Source organism: Hyperolius riggenbachi, chromosome 1, assembly GCF_040937935.1.
Source record: "Hyperolius riggenbachi isolate aHypRig1 chromosome 1, aHypRig1.pri, whole genome shotgun sequence".
In the NCBI taxonomy this organism is placed as follows: domain Eukaryota; kingdom Metazoa; phylum Chordata; class Amphibia; order Anura; family Hyperoliidae; genus Hyperolius; species Hyperolius riggenbachi.
Window position 1 is genome coordinate 305,597,938 of NC_090646.1, and position 20,824 is coordinate 305,618,761.

At 46.2% G+C, this 20,824-nt stretch overlaps 1 protein-coding gene across 1 annotated transcript in view; it reads left to right on the plus strand.

Moving 5' to 3' along the window:
• Positions 1-20,824, plus strand: part of LOC137509098 (semaphorin-6B-like) — a 729,870-nt gene that overhangs the window by 453,358 nt on the left and 255,688 nt on the right. The window contains exon 7 of the mRNA XM_068233804.1: positions 5,859-5,990. Within this exon, the coding sequence (XP_068089905.1) occupies positions 5,859-5,990 (132 nt within the window). The remainder of the gene's footprint in view (positions 1-5,858; positions 5,991-20,824) is intronic.

The window sequence follows — 20,824 nt, forward strand, 5'->3', positions numbered from 1 at the left end:
GAGGGAGCATATTGTAAACAGGTAAGTACTGAGGATAGTACTGAGGTAGGGGGGTGAAGTTTAACTCCAATCTACCAATAAGAGTAAACAGAGTTCATGAGAACCATAAAGCAACGAGATCAATTACGGTATATATTGATCAATTTAAAGTGTAAAGAGTACAAGCCGCAGGGCGAATCCCAAATCATTAATAAGAATTGATTTGTTTGTATTTCGATTTCAGGTGTTTGGCAATATGGAATTGAGACAGCTGCAGTGCTGGCAGCAAAGATGGAGATGTCAGTCGGATAAGCGAAAGGTTCCAGATGCCGATCTAAGCTTGGAGGAACATGAGATTCCTGAAATCGGAAAGAGACTAAAACACGAGATTCCTGAAATCGGAAAGAGACTAAAACACGAGATTCCTGAAATTGGAAAGAGACTAAAACACGAGATTTCGGAGATCGGAAAGAGACTAACAAAACTGTCTGAGCAAAGCATAGTGCAAATTGCTAATGTTTTTCTTTCCCAAGGTGGTGCTTTTATAATGAAGAGTACCGTGCTGATGGTGATCCTAGGTTGCCATTCCGTCCTAGGAGAACGAAGAGAGGACATTCTCATGTATAATAAGGGGTTAATGAGAATGCAAGGCCCAAGCATGTTAATGTTGGGTGACAAAGGTACTGATCCTTTCACACCTCCCTCTGATTGGCACAGATGGACCAAGCAGGGATGGAGGGAAAGAGCACTTGTGCCAGGAGAAAACAAATTTCATGGCACAATGTGGGTGAAAGGTCTGAAGGGTCAGGTGTGCGGGCAGTGGGGATTGAATGGCAGTGTAAATCTGCTATTTAATACCACACTCCCAGAATCGATGCACCGATCCAAAGGTTTGTTAAAAGGTACATTGCAGTACAATGGGTACGTGCAAAAGGTGGAGTGTGTGATTCAGGGGTACCTTGTCTTGGTTATGCAGAGTGAGATGGTTCCAGATTGGAGAGGAACGAGCAGGAGGCGTCAATTCTCCTGCCGGAGAGACGAGGGGGACAACATCACACTCTGGAGCTACCAACAGAGAGTGCCTCTGAAACAACTATACACACGTAAAGGCTGGAAAGCCGAGGGTGGGTGGTTCTCGAAACAAGAAGTAAAAATAGAGATCAAGCCACATTTCCAGGTGACAAAGAGGGTGGGGAGAGCGGTCCCGGGGGAGGGAAAGCCCACACAGGGAACCCCATTCACACCACACGGGTCACAACAGGGGACGATATTACACAGTCCATATGCAACAGCTTATCCTCATGATAGTTGGGTAAGTGAAGAGGTACTCTTAATCGAACGATTGCAGAGAGTACCATCTTCCCGACCTCAGGTACATAGTGTGCCTCAGGACATAAGGGGGGAAGAGGTCCAATCAGGACAGCTGGGGACATATTTTGTCAGCGAGAGATTGGACAAGGGGAGGTATATTAATTTTTCTGGAGAAGGATCTTTTGCATGGCAGCTTCGAGATGTTTGGGTGAACAAAGGGAAACGGTGCAAGATTCCTTTAGGCACCGCCACTTCCTTGGTTCCCACCTCAACCCGTGTCTCACACCAGGACCTGAGAGGTCAACCTTTTTTGGTGCTAGACGGGGAGGTGAAGCAAGTAGAGTTGTCCTCATGCGGGCAATTCTTGCAGAAGTACCTGCGTTGGCCGGGGCAAGTCAAATTTAGTGAAGAAGCCTGCAGGCTCAATAACGCAGAATGCGAGGCTACCATTCAAAAGATCCACCCTGAAGCCCAACCGATAGTTCCGGTGGCTGAAGGAAAGGTTTGGTTTTTTAACATAAGTTCTAATGATACATTCAAGGTATATTCTCATAATTGTTCCGATAAGGGGGAGTTTCCAAGGGGAACATATGGTGGGAGCGGAGATCCCATATGGATCCAGTCATCCAGGTGGGATGACGTTGTTTCTCAAATTGTTAAGAGAACTCTAAAGTGCAAAGTTTCCCGGGTAGTTCCCGTCCTGAAAGAGAACACAACATGGGACAAAGGGGAACAGGTTTTGATCCAAGACGACCACATTTTGTTACAAAGGTTAAACAAACAGTACACTAAGCTAGAGGTAAGATTTCACCATGATACAGGTGATCTTAACGAGGTAGAACACAAAAATGAGCAGGTGAGTGCCAGTCTGACCTGGTGGTCAAGGGTTCCGGTGATGTTCCAGGGACACTCGGACTGGGCCTCTGCGGTTCCAAAGTTCTTTCTACACCCACTGGTCGTCTGGATGGGGATGACAACTTTAGGCATCATTATCCAGGTGAGGTTGCGTGTTAAAATTACGTAAAACAAATTAACCTGGTTCAGAGATTGGTGCCTCATAAACAATCTCCTGAACCGATATTTTCAAATTAAGGGATATACAGGGTTACGGGTATAGGTTTAGTAGTACCTGTGATGGAGCTGATTGTATAAAGGCGTTCTTTTAGAAGGCACCTGGCACTGCTCCCTTGAGTAACAACCAAACGAGTTTCACTTTTCTGTGGTCATGCAAGTTTGTGAGTGATACGGAAGTGACGCAAATGCTGAGCATGTGGTATAGAGGGACTTAGAAGTAGGGCCCCCCCAGAGAGCCTGGTTACAGGAAGACCAAGAGGTCTTGCTCTCTCTCTTCCAGGGGTAATCGCCTAGAGCAGAGAAGTTGTGTGAGCACGAACATCGAAGAGTGAAACATAAAAGAAAAGAAACCAGGTACTGGGAGAGGTTTAGACGCTGGGATCTGCGGGTCAAGCCGTTTTAGGGGGGATTGTTATAATTTAAGTAGGCCTCAGTTACTTGGCCTGAGTTTTATGTAAAAGGCTTGTCCGCAGTGTATGTCTTTAAAATAAATAGAGGTTTTGTGATGCAGGCAGAGGCATCTCAGGGTCTGCGTGTAGCAGAGGATACACGCAGATACTGAGAACATGTTCCTAAAAGAAGGCCATCGGCCACTCTGACCTCAACAGGAACAGAAAACATTGGCCATGTTTACTAAACATCCACGGTCCTGCATATAGGCCAAACGCCTCATTGATTATTAATCAAGTAGGTGTGTATGATGACACCACGAGTGGGTCCACCAATAGACTGATATAGGGGGTGGCGAAGATGATGTCATATTTAACTCTTTCCTAGTCGGTATTAAATCTGGAGCGAGCGATGGAGAACTCACTTCTGCTTCTTCCTTCCGCACTAGCTCGCAATACTGACTGGAACCCAATTATTTCTTTAAGCATGTTCTTCCTTTATGTAATCTGATATAATGTCTGCTGTACATAGGTAGTTTAGTGGAACGTAGGTTAGCAAGAAGTGCCTGAGTGACTTCAGTAGGGAGTCTAATCATGAGCTTGTAACGCAACATGAAGATTGGCATGGCTAGGATATGATGAATGTATCTATCTGTATTTCTGTAGTCCTGAATAAATAACGTAAACATTGAAGAAGCCTGAGAAAGTCTATCTACTGTTTGCTGTGTGGAGAGTCAAGTGATCTCACAGTCTGTGAGACGATGGTGTCGAAGCAAGGTGATAAGAGCAGTTTATAACATTCAGCGCTACGTAATATGTTGGCGCTTTATAAATACAATAAATAATAATAATAATTATTTGGTGGACACAATGCAAATATAGGGTGTGTGTGTATGTATATATATATATATATGTATATGTATATATATATATGTATATATATATATGTATATATATATATATGTATATATATATATGTATATAAATATATATATATATATATATGTGTATATATATATATATATATATATATATGTGTATATATATATATATATATATATATATATGTGTATATATATATATATATATATATATATATATATATATATATATATATATATATAGTATATAAATATATATATCCACTATATAATAAAACCTCGTGTCCTGTGTCATCCTCCTGTTCCTGTGTCCATGTGTTTTGGCTACTGTGCATGTGTAGCCTTTGGGACAGGAGGACAGGGCCACGGGGTGTGTGCACGTGCGTGGCGGTGTGCGCGGGCATGCGCACGCACGTTCGTGTAGCGTGCACGGCTCATGCGGCAAGAGCCTAGCACAGTTTTTAAACGGGCCTTAGGCCTAGTATGTATGTATGTATGTATATATGTATATATATACAGTATTTCAAATACTTGTGTTATAGGCCACACCCTGAGGCTGGAAACACCCTTTTTCACTACTACTATGAACACAAATGAATGAACACGAGTCAGCCTACAGTGGTGGATATAATATAGAAATATGTTTTCAAAATTATATTATATATATATATATATATATATATATTTAATTTGTGTTCAAATACTTATGTTATGCGCATTGTCACATTCTGAGGCTGCAATTATGCAAACACCTTTTTCATACTACAGTAGTACTTTGAGCAACACAGCAATTGTCACAGAGACAGACAAATATGTATAATATACTCTAGCAAAATGCATCATATGAGTTATAAAGTTTTGCACTAATATGTTAAATAAAAGACAGTTAAACTGTCTGTCACTTAGTAAGTAAGGTAAGTAACAGTCCTAGGGCTTGATTCACAAAGCGGTGCTAACTGTTAGCACGCCTGTGAAAACCCCCTTAGCACGTCTAAACAAGCTTTTCGCGCATAAAACTTTATGCGCATAAAACTTTACGCGCGCACTGCACAGAGCGCAGGACGCTCCGCGCGAAGTGCCCATTAAAGCCTATGGGACTTAGCGCGCGTAAAACTTTGCGCGCGCAAAGTTAGCGCGCGATCTGATTGAGAAATCCGGTGCTAACCTACTTAGCACCCTGGTTAGCACGTCTAAAGACTTTAGACGTGCTAAGTAGGTTAGCACTGCTTTGTGAATCAAGCCCCTTGTGTGTTACATCACACAAAATTTTAGCTCTAAAATTAAAATCAACAAAACACAGTTAAGCCTCTTGCACACTACATGTGATTCAGATTTTTTTATACGATGCAATTTTTTTATTCCGATTAAAAAAAGTACTGCATGCTGCTATGTTTTTTAATCTGAATCAAAATGCATGTAGTGTGCAAGAGGCCTCAAACTGTTTTTCAATTAAAAAGGGTGAACTGCAGCCTACAGTAACATGTTACAGCCTACAGTAACAGTATGTTAAATATTCTTCACAAATACTTAAAGTATACTTTTGGGGTATTTTCGGGGCTGGAGCTACCATAGAGATGGCAATTGCCCCGGGGCCCCAGAACCTGTAGGGGCCCCCCAAGGTGTCTCCCCCAACATAACTGTTGCTCCCTGGGGCCTCTGCAGAGTCTTTGGCAGAGTAGTGTCTCATCTGTGCTGGCGGGCGCACCCCTCTTGCAGTCCACCGCTGACTGCATCTTTTCTGTAACCCATGGCATGTAATTCCATGGCATGGAACTACAGGCGGATAGCAGCAGGCTCATGGGCCCTGGGGAGAAATTTGGCTGCAACAAAGGGTCTCTAATGACGCTTTTTGGTTGGAGGGGGTATCTGTTGGGGGGCCTTGGGGCTAATTTTGCCCAGGGGCCCCATTGTTACTAGAACCTGCCCTGGGTATTTTTTTCCCAAAATTCCTTGTGTGTGTCCACTGCAGTGTCCCCCCTTCTTCATCCCTATATAGCAACAGAACAAATTGTAAGGCTTTTGCCTTGTGATGCATCAGTAAGACACCTGGCTTTGAACTGAGGGATTGAGTCCTGACCTGCGGGTGACCATCTTCGCAAACGTGTACACACCCCTACTCTTGAAATAGATGTGACATTTTAGAAACAGAACGTCAGACAAAACATAATACTGTAGATAATTAAATGATCCTTTCCAATAATTGCTTTTTTTCTTTACCTTGCAGTATACAAGGTTCTGCCATTTGTATATTTGACATGGAGCAAGTGGCCTTGATGTTTTCTGGTCGGTTTAAAGAACAGCGCTCTTCAGATTCTTTATGGACATCTGTTCCAGAGGAAATGGTTCCAGTACCACGGTAAGTGGCTATATTACAATTTTTTGTAATATTATATACACTATAAGACAAAATAATGTAGGAGGATTTATAAAAGTTTTATGATGTAGGATCTACTATGAGGGAAAGAAGATTGATTTAATTGTATTTTATTTATTGATTTTATTGTATTTTATTTATTGATTTTATTGTATTTTATTTATAGAAGATTATTTTCTTGTAGCTGTAAGAGACAGAATAACAGTGAAAGAACCCTCAGAAATCTAGTGCTAAAAACTCAGAGCTTGATGGGCATTGTAATAAGTAAAGTATATGATCCTCTATCAAAAGATGACTTAGTACTTGGTGACAAAACCCTTGTTGGCAATCACAGAGGTCAGACATTTCTTGTAGTTGGTCACCAGATTTGCACACATCTCAGGAGATCCTCTCCAAATCAGTAAGGTTTGGAGACTGATGTTTGGCAACTTGAACCTTCAGCTTCCTTTACAGATTTTGCATTGGATTAATTAACCTGGCGTTCACTTTTTGCACAGAAATCCTGGGGAAATTGATCAAATTAATTTTTATAATTTTTTTTTCCTGTAATTTGCCAAAATGTGTCAAGCATGGGTCTAGTATACAGTGCAGAAGAGTATTGACGTGTATGCACTTTATACTGTTCACAGCATGTTTTGTATGGACGTGTATATCTGTCAATACCGCTAGGGAGGTTCAGGTCTGGAGAAAGGCTAAGCTACTCCAGGACCTTCATGTGCTTCTTCTTTAGCCACTCTTGTTTCCTTGGCCATGTGTTTTGGGCCATTGTCTTGTTGGAAGACCTATCTACGACCCATCTTCAGTGTTCTGCCTGAGGGATGGATGTTCTCATCCAAAACTTTAAAGAGAACCCGAGGTGGGGTTCTGACAATGCTATCCGCAAACAGAGGCTGGGTCTGCCTATACTGCCCAGCCTCTGTTGCTATCCAGATCCCCCCTAAGCCCCCTCTGCGCTCTGCTATCTCCCATTAATCACAGCCACGCTGTCGACACGCATAGTGGCGCATCGGGCTGTGTTTATCTATGTAGTGTCACTCTCGCCGCTCCCCCCTCCTCCTGTGTAGCTCCGGTCCCCGCCCGCGTCCCTTCTCTCCCCGCTGATTAGAGGGAAGGGACGGGGCCCGGAGCTATGCAGGAGGCGGGGAGAGCGCCGAGACTGACAGTACAAAGGTAAACACAGCCTGCACAGCGCGGCTGTGATTTATGAAGGATAGCAGAGCGCAGAGGGAACTTAGGGGGGATCTGGATAGCAATAGAGGCTGGGCAATATAGGCAGACCCAGCCTCTGTGTGCAAATAGCATTGTCAGAACCCCACCTCGGGTTCTCTTTAAAGTAAACCTGAGACGAGGGGAAATAAGTTTTATACATACCTTTTATTCCTCCAGCCCCCTCTATGCAGATCGCTCTCTTGCTGCGGTCCGAAGCCTTCTTGATCCTCCGTTAGCAGCCCCGTTCCCCATGGGCAGTATGTATAAAACTTTTATTTCCCGTTGTCTCAGGTACATTTTAAGGTTCATTGGTCCCTCAATGTAGGTCCTGCAGGTGTCCTGTACCCTTAGAAGAAAAAGTGCTGCGAAGCAAAAAGTTTCCTCTTCCATGAAGGACTGGAAGAATGGTGTTATTTGATATATACTACTTATTTTTTCTTCTTTTGAACACAACTGTTTGAGTTTATTCCAAAGAGCTCTATTTTGGGATCATCTGGACCACATGACTCTCTCCCAAACCTGTTCTAAATTACTTTTCACTGGCAAACTTAAAGAGAATCTGTACTGTGAAAATCTTACATAAATAAACGTACCAGCCTGCAGGGGTGCTCATCCGGATTCCGGATACTCGGGCAACCCAGATATCCAAACTTTTTAGGCCTACCTGGATCGGATTCGGATTCCAGATAGTTGGGACCAAATCCGGATAGCTATCTGCGGATAGTTGGGCGCATACCTGGATCCGAAATACTGTAACTAAGGTGATGACGTCCTGTAGCCAATCAGAGGGCTCCCAGCAGAAGCCCTAGCAACCAATCACAGAGGGGAACCCTGGCCGGCACCACCTGACCTCATTGAGCCAATCAGAGGCCTCCAAGCCTAAGCCGTGGCACCCAATCACAGAAAGGAACACTGGCCAGCCCCCCTGCCATGATGAGACAGATCGTCCTGGCTTGCTGAATGCACACTGTGAGACATGCTCCAGTGCTGGTGGCCTACAAAGGGCTGTACACAGTTGTAAACCTAAAGCTGTTCATTGATTAACCCCTTCACTACTCTATAGTTAAATCATTAATTAGCGTTAAATCATTAATTAGCTTGATTGATGTCTCACAGTGTGACAGAGTGTGTGCTGCTGGGCCAAGGGCTGTACACAGTGATAAGCTGTTCAGTGATTAGCCCCTTCACTATCACTACACTACAGTTAAATCGTTAATTACCTTGATTGATGTCATAGTTTGACAGTTAGAGTGTGTGCTATGTGTCTGTGTGTGCACTGTGCACACACCAGGCCAGCTGCTGCCTGCCACATGCAAACACGTGCAAAGTGCCACATGCAAACACATGCAAAGTGCCACGTGCAAAGGGCCAAGTTCAAAGTGCAAAGTGCCATGTGCAAAGTGCCACGTGCAAACACATGCAAAGTGTGAAGAATCAACATGCAAACACGTACAAAGTGCAAAGAATCAACTTGCAAACACGTGCAAAGTGCCACGTGTAAAGTGCCACTTTGCACGTGGCACTTTGTACGTATTTGCACGTGGCACTTTGCACATGTTTGCACTTTGCATGTGGCACTTTGCATGTGTTTGTACGTGGCACTTTGCACGTGGCACGACGCACTTTGCACGTCGTCGCACCTTGCACGTGGCACTTTGCACGTGGCACTTTGCACTTTGCACGTGTTTGCACGTGGCACTTTGCACTTTGCATGTGTTTGCACGTGGCCCTTTGCACTCGGCACTTTGCACGTGGCACTTTGACGTGGCACTTTGCACGTGTTTGCATGTGGCCCTTTGGACTTGGCACTTTGCACGTGTTTGCACGTGGCACTTTGCATGTGTTTGCACGTGGCACTTTGAACTTTGCACGTGTTTGCACATGGCACTTTGCACTTCACACTTTGCACATGGCACTTTGCACTTTGCATGTGTTTGCACGTGGCACTTGGCACTTTGCACGTGGCTCTTTGCACTTTGGACTTTGGACACAATGTGGGCTGTCTGGAACCTAGGCCTGATGTTAATTGACAGCCATTTTTTTTCTTGTTTAGTTTTTGGGGGATTTTAAATCCCCACATCACCAATGATTGTTTCACTTTAAAAAATAATGATGCTACATGCCTCATTTACCCTCAAAAACGTTTTTAAAGCAATTTAAAGGGCCACTTCCGGGTTTTCTACCCGGATTTCCGAATTTGCCCGGATACCCCGGATAGTAGGGTTGGATACCCGATTCTATTCAGATACCCAACAGTTCGGATCCGGATATCCGATCTGGACCCGGAAATCTGGGTATCCGGATCCCGGTCAACCCGGATTTTGAAAAGGGGTATCCGAGCACCCCTGCCAGCCTGTTTGTTGTCTTCTCCTAGCCCCCTCTGTGACATTTTCACTGCTCCCGCTGCTTTCTTGGTGATAAAATCACTGTTTTGTTAATTGTTTTTGTAAACAATGAAGATGCAGTGGCGGCGCTACACTGGGGCTTACCCAGGCTTAAGCCCCAGCTGAGAAGCTGTCAGCCCCCTCAAAAGCCCCCCCTTCCCCTTCCCGGCAGGTTCGTACTGAGCCGGCGGGGTTTTTAACCAGGGATGGACATACGGCCGTGCAGCCATATCCGGAGGAACCCATTAATTTACGGTGACCAGACGTCCTGTTCCGCAGGACTCTGGCCACCCACTTAGCCATTTAACAATACTGATCGGAGCCGCGCAAGTTGCATCATCAGCTCCGCCCCCTGCGTGTGCCTCCACCTGCCAGTAAAGGCCCTGCACAGCACATCCCTTCACAATACGCCTGCAGTAACCAATCACCGCAGTGTCACATCTCAGCCAATCTGGGTGCAGAGCCGCGCACGCCACGTGACGCTGCCTGGAAGTGGATGTGTGGCGGGAACCTTGTTAGCACAGCCGAGCTGAGGAATGGGAAAAAGGGCTATGAGAGAGAGCTCTGAGCTGGATGTGCAAGCCGAGATGGAAGGTGAGGGAGCAAGGTGCCCTGTCGTCATGTTGCATGCGGGAATGGTACTCCATTGTCTGCATGACTGAGAGCAATCTCTGTGTGTCCCTACTTCTAGAAATAAGGTGAGAGTGCCCTCCCCACCCAGTGTGTGTCACACTCCTCCCTACCTAGTGCCACTTTCCTCCCCACCCAGAGTGTGTCACCCTCCATCCCACCTAGTGCCACTTTCCTCCCCACCCAGAGTGTGTCACCCTCCATCCCACCTAGTGCCACTTTCCTCCCCACCCAGAGTGTGTCACCCTCCATCCCACCTAGTGTCACTTTCCTCCCCACCCAGAGTGCGTCACCCTCCATCCCACCTAGTGCCACTTTCCTCCCCACCCAGAGTGTGTCACTCTCCATCCCACCTAGTGCCACTTTCCTCCCCACCCAGAGTGTGTCACCCTCCATCCCACCTAGTGTCACTTCCCTCCCCACCCAGTGTGTGACATCCTCCTCCCTGCCTAGTGTCACTTTCCTCCCCACCCAGTGTGTGACATCCTCCTCCCTGCCTAGTGTCACTTTCCTCCCCTCCCAGAGTGTGACATTATCTTCCCTACCTAGTGTCACTTTCCTCCCCACCCAGTGTGTGACATCCTCCTCCCTACCTTGTGTCACTTTCCTCCCCACCCAGTGTGTGACATCCTCCTCCCTACCTAGTGTCACTTTCCTCCCCTCCCAGAGTGTGACATCCTCCTCCCCACCTATTGTCAGCCTCCTCCCCACCCTGTGCGTGTCAGCCTCCTCCCCACCTATTGTGCGTCAGCCTCCTCCCCACCCAGTGTGGGTCAGTCTCCTCTCCACTCATTACGTGCATTTACTGGTGAAAGGATGTCTCTCATTACATGCATTTACTGGGGAAACGCTGTCTGTCATTATTAGCATTTACTGGGGAAACACTGTCTGTTATTATGTGCATTTACTGGGGAAACGCTGTCTGTCATTATGTGCAGTTACTGGGGAAACAATGTCTGTCATTATGTGCATTTACTGGGGAAACGCTGTCTGTCATTACATCCATTTACTGGGGAAATGCTGTCTGTCATTATGTGCATTTACTGGGGAAATGCTGTCTGTCATTATGTGCATTTACTGGGGAAACGCTGTCTGTCATTATGTGCATTTACTGGAGAAATGCTGTCTGTCATTATGTGCATTTACTGGTGAAAGGCTGTCTGTCATTACGTGCGTTAGCTGGTGAAAAGCTGTCTCTTATGTGCATTTACTGGTGAAAAGCTGACTCTTATGTGCATTTACTAGGGAAATGCTGTCTGTCATTAAGTGCATGAACTGGTAAAAAGTTGTCCCTTATGTGCATTTACTGCGGAAACGCAATCTGTCATTATGTGCATTAACTGGTGAAAAGCTGTCCCTTATGTGCATTTACTGCGGAAACGCAGTCTGTCATTATGTGAATTAACTGGTGAAAAGCTGTCTCTTATGTGCCTTTAATGGGGAAACGCTGTCTGTCATTACGTGCATTAACTGCTGAAAAGCTGATTCTTATGTGCATTTACTGGTGAAAGGCTACCTGTCATTATGTGCGTTTACTTCATTTTTTTTCCATGTAACTACGTTAGCTGGTACAACTACATTACAGTTAGCCCCGCCCACATGACATCATGACCACGTCCAATCTCTCGCCGCTGCAAATCCCCCCCCCCCCCAAGCCCGGCCTGCCAGCCCTTGTGCCCCCTTTGAGCCCCCCCAAAAATCTGAAGCTGGAGCCGCCACTGTGAAGATGGCCGCCAAACAGGAAATACATCATCAGAGCAGGTGCCTGTTTGCAGGGGCTCCTCTCAAATGTGATTTGATTGCTGGAATGTTACACCACTTGTTGCCTTAGCTGCTTGACTGAGCTCTGAACTGATCTTTCTGCACTCACAGCTGTTCACAAGGTCACAGCTCCAGAACCTGCAGATGCTGGCTGTGAGCAGAGACCTTGACTGACTCATACTGACAGCACACACACAGAGCCTGCAGGGGGCATGGAGGAGGTATGTATAAGTTCTCCCTATCACAGCAGAGCAGTGCATTCCGCTCTGCCTCGACGAGACTCGACAAAGGAAAGAAGATTAGATTTATTACAGAGACATGGCAACTAGAAAAGGCTGCAGCAAGCCAGACCACATTAGAACAGGTGTAGGAACTTATAGAAGAAATAAGGCTGAACATTTTGTTACAGAGTCTCTTTAAGACAGGCCTTTGCATGCACTTTCTTGAGCTGGAGGACTTACTCTGTGCTGCCAGATTTCAATTCATTATGGCATAATGTGTTACCAATAGTGTTCTTGATAACTGTGGATCCAATTGCTTTTAAATTATTAACAAGCTCCTCCCATGTAGTTGTGAGCTGATCCATTATGCCATTCTCATGATCATCCACACCATATAAAGCAGGATCTTGCATGAAGCTCCAGACTGAAGACGAATGATGGTCATTTTATGAATAGTTGCACCACCAATTATAACCTTCTAACCAAGCTTCTTCTTAATGGTCTTGAAGCCCATTCCAGCACTGTGCAGGTCTACAATCTTGTCCCATATGTCCTGTCCTTCAACAGCTCTTTGTTCTTGCCCATGATGATGGAGAGGTTGTAATGGAAGGAACTAATTTTGTAGACAGGCTTGCTTTTTGCACATAATGAGTTGAGATCAGGATCCGTAATTGATTGATTGTAATCTGTGCCACATAGGTAAATAACCAATCAATGGGAGCCAGAATTCTATCTGGGTTGTAGGTGATCAATACTTATTTCAATAAAGGACATGCAAAACGATGTATAACTTTTATTTATTTATTTTTTTCATATAACCCTCCAGGACAGTGAACATTGAGATTAGGGCTCTGCCCCGGAAACAGGAAACACCTAAGTGAGCTCTATAAATTTGTTCCCTAGGTATCCCCACCTCAGTTGTGTGTTTCATTCCCTGGGAACATGAGCTCTGTAAGAGGGATCTGCTGGTTAATTGCCTGGGAGCGCTGAGGCTAACCTGGGATCCCTTGGGGAACTTGACTCACCGGCCTGGAGGCTTTTTACAATTGTGTGCTGGCAAGTTCTCTCCCTGCTATTGGTGGGGCCCTTCCGGCGGCTACCTGAGCGGATATGTGCGCCGGGAGGAGGAGGACGTGGCTCAGCCCTGGACTGAGGTCCCGTGTATAGCGGTGTCAGAGGAAGCCTGTACGGAGGTGGATGGCATGCCCTCAGTTTGGTGGTACTTCTGCCCAAACGAGTGACGTCACAGCGGAAGTGACCTCACTTCCGGTGTACGCGGCTGATAGAGCATCATTCGCATCCATCATGCCAGTCAGCGTGGTGCAAGGTGAAGGATGGACGTGAAATTTAAACAGGACGCCGGAGAGTTAAGAGGCGGCTGTCGGAGGACATGAGCCCATCTGATCTGGAGGTCTGAGTATGTAATATATACTGCGGATACTTTGACTTGGCTACCTGTATTATACAGACTTTGATATGCTGTCTAACCTTAGGTCTGTTATACTGTATAGAGCTATATACAGTGGGTTGCAAAAGTATTTGACCCCCTTGAAGTTTTCCACATTTTGTCACATTACTGCCACAAACATGCATCAATTTTATTGGAATTCCACATGAAAGTCCAATACAAAGTGGTGTACATGTGAGAAGTGGATCGAAAATCATACATCATTCCAAACATTTTTGACAAATAAATAACTGCAAAGTGGGGTGTGCGTAATTATTCGGCCCCCTGAGTCAATACTTTGTAGAACCACCTTTTGCTGCAATTACAGCTGCCAGTTTTTTAGGGTATGTCTCTACCAGCACATCTAGAGACTGAAATCCTTGCCCATTCTTCTTTGCAAAACAGCTCCAGCTCAGTCAGATTAGATGCACAGTGTTTGTGAACAGCAGTTTTCAGATCTTGCCACAGATTCTCAATTGGATTTAGATCTGGACTTTGACTGGGCCATTCTAACACATAGATATGTTATGTTTTAAACCATTCCATTGTTGCACTGGCTTTATGTTTAGGGTCATTGTCCTGCTGGAAGGTGAACCTCCGCCCCAGTCTCAAGTCTTTTGCAGTCTCCAAGAGGTTTTCTTCCAAGTTTGCCTTGTATTTGGCTCCATCCATCTTCCCATCAACTCTGACCAGCTTCCCTGTCCCTGCTGAAGAGATGCACCCCCGAGCATGATGCTGCCACCACCATATTTGACAGTGGGGATGGTGTGTTCAGAGTGATGTGCAGTGTTAGTTTTCTGCCACACAAAGCGTTTTGCATTTTGGCCAAAAAGTTCCATTTTGGTCTCATCTGACCAGAGCACCTTCTTCCACATGGTTGCTGTTTCCCCCACATGGCTTGTAGCAAACTGCAAACGGGACTTCTTATGCTTTCTGTTAACAATGCCTTTCTTCCATAAATGCCAACTTTGTACAGTGCATGACTAATAGTTTTCCTATGGACAGAGTCTCCTACCTGAGCTGTAGATCTCTGCAGCTCGTCCAGAGTCACCATGGGCCTCTTGACTGCATTTCTGACCAGCGCTCTCCTTGTTCGGTCTGTGAGTTTAGGTGGATGGCCTTGTCTTGGTAGGTTTACAGTTGTGCCATACTCCTTCCATTTCTGAATGATCGCTTAAACAGTGCTCCTTGGGATGTTCAAGGCTTTGGAAATCTTTTTGTAGCCTAAGCCTGCTTTAAATTTCTCAATAACTTGATCCCTGACCTGTCTTGGACCTGTCTTGTGTGTTCTTTGGACTTCACGGTGTTGCTGCTCCCAATATTCTCTTAGACAACCTCTGAGGCCCTCACAGAGCAGCTGTATTTGTACTGACATTAGATTACACACAGGTGCACTCTTATTTAGTCATTAGCACTCATCAGGCAATGTCTTTAGGCAACTGACTGCACTCAGATCAAAGGGGGCTGAATAATTATGCACACCCCACTTTGCAGTTATTTATTTGTAAAAAATGTTTGGAATCATGTATGATTTTCGTTCCCCTTCTCATGTGTACACCACTTTGTGTTGGTCTTTCATGTGGCATTCCAATAAAACTGATTCATGTTTGTGGCAGTAATATGACAAAATGTGGAAAACTTCCAGGGGGCCGAATACTTTTGCAACCCACTGTATGTTACATTGAGCAAAATGTGATACGTTTGCTAACCTTATCTAAACGCTGCTCGCTGATCTGAGGTGTGATATTTGTTTACTTTTGGAGCTGTCAGCTGCAATTTTATTGGCATTTGACTGCTAAGTAAATGCTCAATCATTTTGTTTGCATATACTGCTACTGCCACATACATTGTATTAGGGTCCAGATTTTTATTTAGTGCATAAATGTTCTATTTAATCTGGGCTTTACTCTAATCTATATGCATTACTGGTTTGGTAGTACATGCTTATTAGGTCGCATGCATATTCAGTGTATTATGCGGTCCAGGTGTATTATCTGAGGATTAAAATGTTAATTGATCTGGACTTCACTTCAATTTAGAGGAATCCGTGTGCTAAATACATGCTTAATTGGTTTATGCATATTTCTGATAGTGTTCCAATACACAGTATAATATGTCATATGATTTATCTATGGAGTGTGCACTGAGGGAGTCAGTTTAACCACTTCCCGACCGCCCACTGCACAGGGGCGGCCGGGAAGTGGATCCCGCAAGGACCGCCGCATGTACAATTGGCGGCAGTCCTTGTACGGGCATGGGCGGAGCGATCTCACGTCATTCGTGACGCGATCAGCCACCGGCGACTGGCTCCGCCCCCCTCGCACTGTAACCTGCCGGCCGTTTGGAAGCGCCGGCGGGTTACTAGCACCCGGATCGCCGCATACAAAGTGTATAATACACTTTGTAATGTATACAAAGTGTATTATACAGGCTGCCTCCTGCCCTGGTGGTCCCAGTGTCCGAGGGACCACCAGGGCAGGCTGCAGCCACCCTAGTCTGCACCCAAGCACACTGATTTCTCCCAGTCCTTGCCCCCTGCTCGCCCACAGCACCCCTCAGACCCCCCCCTGCCCACCCCCCAGAACACTGTTTGCACCCAGTCACCCCCCCTAATCACCCATCAATCACTCCCTGTCACTATCTGTAAACGCTATTTTTTTTATGCCCTAAACTGCCCCCTGCTCCCTCCTGATCACCCCCCACCCCTCAGATTCTCCCCAGACCCCCCCCCCAGACCCCCGCCCGCCCTGTGTACTGTATGCATCTATCCCCCCTGATCACCTGTCAATCACCTGTCAATCACCCATCAATCACCCCCTGTCACTGCCACCCATCAATCAGCCCCTAACCTGCCCCTTGCGGGCAATCTGATCACCCACCCACACCAATAGATCGCCCGCAGATCCGACATCAGATCACCTCCCAAGTGCATTGTTTACATCTGTTCTCTACCCTAAACATACACTAATTATCCATCAATCACCCCCTGTCACTACTACCCATCAGATTAGACCCCTATCTGCCCCTAGGGCACTCAATCACCCGCCCACACCCTCAGAACGCCCTCAGACCCCAGCCCTGATCACCTCGCCAGTGCATTGCTTGCATCTATTCCCCCCTCTAATCACACCTTGAGACCCATCAATCACCTCTTGTCACCCCCTAGCACACCTACCCATCAGATCAGGCCCTAATTTGCCCCGTGTGGGCTCCTGATCACTCGGCCAAACCCTCAGATCCCCCTCAGACCCCCTTCCGATCACCACCCTAGTGCATTGATTGCATCTATTTTCCTCTCTAATCACCCCCTGAGACACCCATCAATCACCTCCTGTCACCCCCCTAGCACTCCTATCCATCAGATCAGGCCCAATACAACCTGTCATCTAAAAGGCCACCCTGCTTATGACCGGTTCCACAAAATTCACCCCCTCATAGACCACCTGTCATCAAAATTTGCAGATGCTTATTCCCCTGAACAGTCATTTTGAGACATTTGGTTTCCAGACTACTCACGGTTTTGGGCCCGTAAAATGCCAGGGTGGTATAGGAACCCCACAAGTGACCCCATTTTAGAAAAAAAGACACCCCAAGGTATTCTGTTAGGTGTATGACGAGTTCATAGAAGATTTTATTTTTTTGTCAAAAGTTAGCAGAAATTGATTTTTATTGTTTTTTTTTCATAAAGTGTCATTTTTCACTAACTTGTGACAAAAAATAAAATCTTCTATGAACTCGCCATACACCTAACGGAATACCTTGGGGTGTCTTCTTTCTAAAATGGGGTCACTTGTGGGGTTCCTATACTGCCCTGGCATTTTAGGGGCCCTAAACCGTGAGGAGTAGTCTAGAAAACAAATGCCTCAAAATGACCTGTGAATAAGACGTTGGGCCCCTTAGCGCACCTAGGCTGCAAAAAAGTGTCACACGTGGTATCGCCGTACTCAGGAGAAGTAGTATAATGTGTTTTGAGGTGTATTTTTACACATACCCATGCTGGGTGGGAGAAATCTCTCTGTAAATGGACAATTGTGTGTAAAAAAAAAAATCAAACAATTGTCATTTACAGAGATATTTCTCCCACCCAGCATGGATATGTGTAAAAATACACCACAAAACACATTATACTACTTCTCCTGAGTACGGCGGTACCACATGTGTGGCACTTTTTTACACCCTAAGTACGCTAAGGGGCCCAAAGTCCAATGAGTACCTTTAGGATTTCACAGGTCATTTTGCAACATTTGGTTTCAAGACTACTCCTCACGGTTTAGGGCCCCTAAAATGCCAGGGCAGTATAGGAACCCCACAAATGACCCCATTCTAGAAAGAAGACACCCAAAGGTATTCCGTTAGGAGTATGGTGAGTTCCTAGAAGATTTTATTTTTTTGTCACAAGTTAGCGGAAAATGACACTTTGTGAAAAAAAAAACAATTAAAATCAATTTCCGCTAACTTGTGACAAAAAATAAAATCTTCTATGAACTCGCCATACTCCTAACGGAATACCTTGGGGTGTCTTCTTTCTAAAATGGGGTCATTAGTGGGGTTCCTATACTGCCCTGGCATTTTAGGGGCCCTAAACCGTGAGGAGTAGTCTTGAAACAAAAATGACCTGTGAAATCCTAAAGGAACTCATTGGACTTTGGGCCCCTTAGCGCAGTTAGGGTGCAAAAAAGTGCCACACATGTGGTATCGCCGTACTCAGGAGAAGTAGTATAATGTGTTTTGGGGTGTATTTTTACACATACCCATGCTGAGTGGGAGAAATATCTCTGTAAATGGACAATTGTGTGTAAAAAAAAAAATCAAACAATTGTCATTTACAGAGATATTTCTCCCACCCAGCATGGGTATGTGTAAAAATACACCCCAAAACACATTATACTACTTCTCCTGAGTACGGCAATACCACATGTGTGGCACTTTTTTGCAGCCTAACAGCGCTAAGGGGCCCAAAGTCCAATGAGCACCTTTAGGCTTTACAGGGGTGCTTACAAATTAGCACCCCCCAAAATGCCAGGACAGTAAACACACCCCACAAATGACCCCATTTTGGAAAGTAGACACTTCAAGGTATTCAGAGAGGGGCATGGTGAGTCCGTGGCAGATTTCATTTTTTTTTTGTCACAAGTTAGCAGAAATTGAATTTTTTCTTGTCACAAACTTTCATTTTCCGCTAACTTGTGACAAATAAAAAATATCTTCTATGAACTCACTATGCCTCTCAGTGAATACTTTGGGATGTCTTCTTTCCAAAATGGGGTCATTTGGGGGGTATTTATACTATCCTGGAATTCTAGTGGAATTCTAGCCCCTCATCAGGGGTGTAGCTAGAAATGACTGGGCCCCATAGCAAATTTTTTGTATGCCCCCCCCCCCCCCCCCCCCGCCATCCCCACCCGCCATTTCACCATAAAATAATCGTAAAGAGGGCAGCATTTCACCATAAATTAATCGTAAAGAGAGCAGCATTACACCATAAATTAATCCAGGGCTGTGGAGTCGGTACAACAATCTTCCGACTCCAACTCCGACTCCTCAGTTTATGAAACCACGGCTCCAACTCCGAGTACTCAAAATGGCTCCGACTCCTCGACTCCGACTCCTTAGTCTAATACTTAACAGGGCTGTGGATTTTGTACAGAAATCATCCGACTCCGACGTTTATGAAATCAACGACTCCGACGTTTATGAAATCAACGACTCCAACTCCGACTCCGGGTGCCCAAAATTCCCCCGACTCCGACTCCTTGACTGCGACTCTACAGCACTGAATTAATCATAAAGAGAGCAACATTTCACCATAAATTAATCGTAAAGAGAGCAGCATTTCACCATAAATTAATCATAAAGATAGCAGCATTTCACCATAAAATATTTGTAAAGAGAGCAGCATTTCACCAGAAATTAATCGTTATGCGGGGAGCATTCAACAGAAAATATTTGTTATGTGGGGAGCATCCACCAGACAATAATCGCTATGTGGGGGGAGCATTCACCAGACAATCGCTCACTATGGGGGGGGGGGCATTCACCAGACAATAATCGCTATGTGGGGGGAGCATTCACCAGACAATCGCTCGCTATGGGGGAAGCATTCACCAGACAATAATCGCTATGGGGGGACCATTCGCCAGACAATAATCGCTATGGGGGGGACCATTCGCCAGACAATAATCGCTATGTGGGGGGAGCATTCGCCAGACAATAATCGCTATGTGGGGGGAGCATTCACCAGACAATCGCTCGCTATGGGGGGGCCATTCACCAGACAATAATCGCTATGGGGGGCCATTCACCAGACAATAATCGCTATGGGGGGACTATTCGCCAGACAATAATCGCTATGTGGGGGGAGCATTCACCAGACAATCGCTCGCTATGGGGGGGGGGGGCATTCGCCAGACAATAATCGCTATGTGGGGGGAGCAGTCACCAATCGCTCGCAATGGAGGGGGGGGGCATTCACCAGACAATAATCGCTATGTGGGGGGAGCATTCTCCAGACAATAATCACTATGTGGGGGCAGCAGCCAGCACCTCTCTGTCTCCCCATCCCCCCCCCCCCCCATAGCAGCCAGCACCTCTCTGTCTCCCACAGCAGCCAGCACCTCTCTGTCTCCCCCATCCCAACCCGCCCCCCCCCCCCCACACACACACACACAGAGCAGCCAGCACCTCTCCCTCCCCCCCACAGCAGCCAGCACTTCTCTCCCCATCTCCCCCCCCACACACACACACACAGCAGCCAGCACCTCTCTCTCTCCCCCATCCACCCCACAGCAGCCAGCACTTCTCTCCCCCATCCCCCCCCCCCACACACAGCACCTCTCTCTCCCTCATCCCCCCCACAGCAGCCAGCACTTCTCTCCCCCCCCCCCCACAGCAGCCAGCACTTCTCTCTCCTCCCCCCCACACACACACACAGCAGCAGCCAGCACCTCTCTCTCTCCCCCATCCACCCCACAGAAGCCAGCACTTCTCTCCCCCCATCCCCCCCCCCACACACAGCACTTCTCTCCCCCCATCCCCCCCCCCCCCACACACACACAGCACCTCTCTCTCTCTCCCCCATACCCCCCACAGCAGTCAGCACTTCTCTTTTTCCCCCATCCCCCCCACACACAGCAGACAGCAAGTCCCCCGGCCAGGCCATTCCCC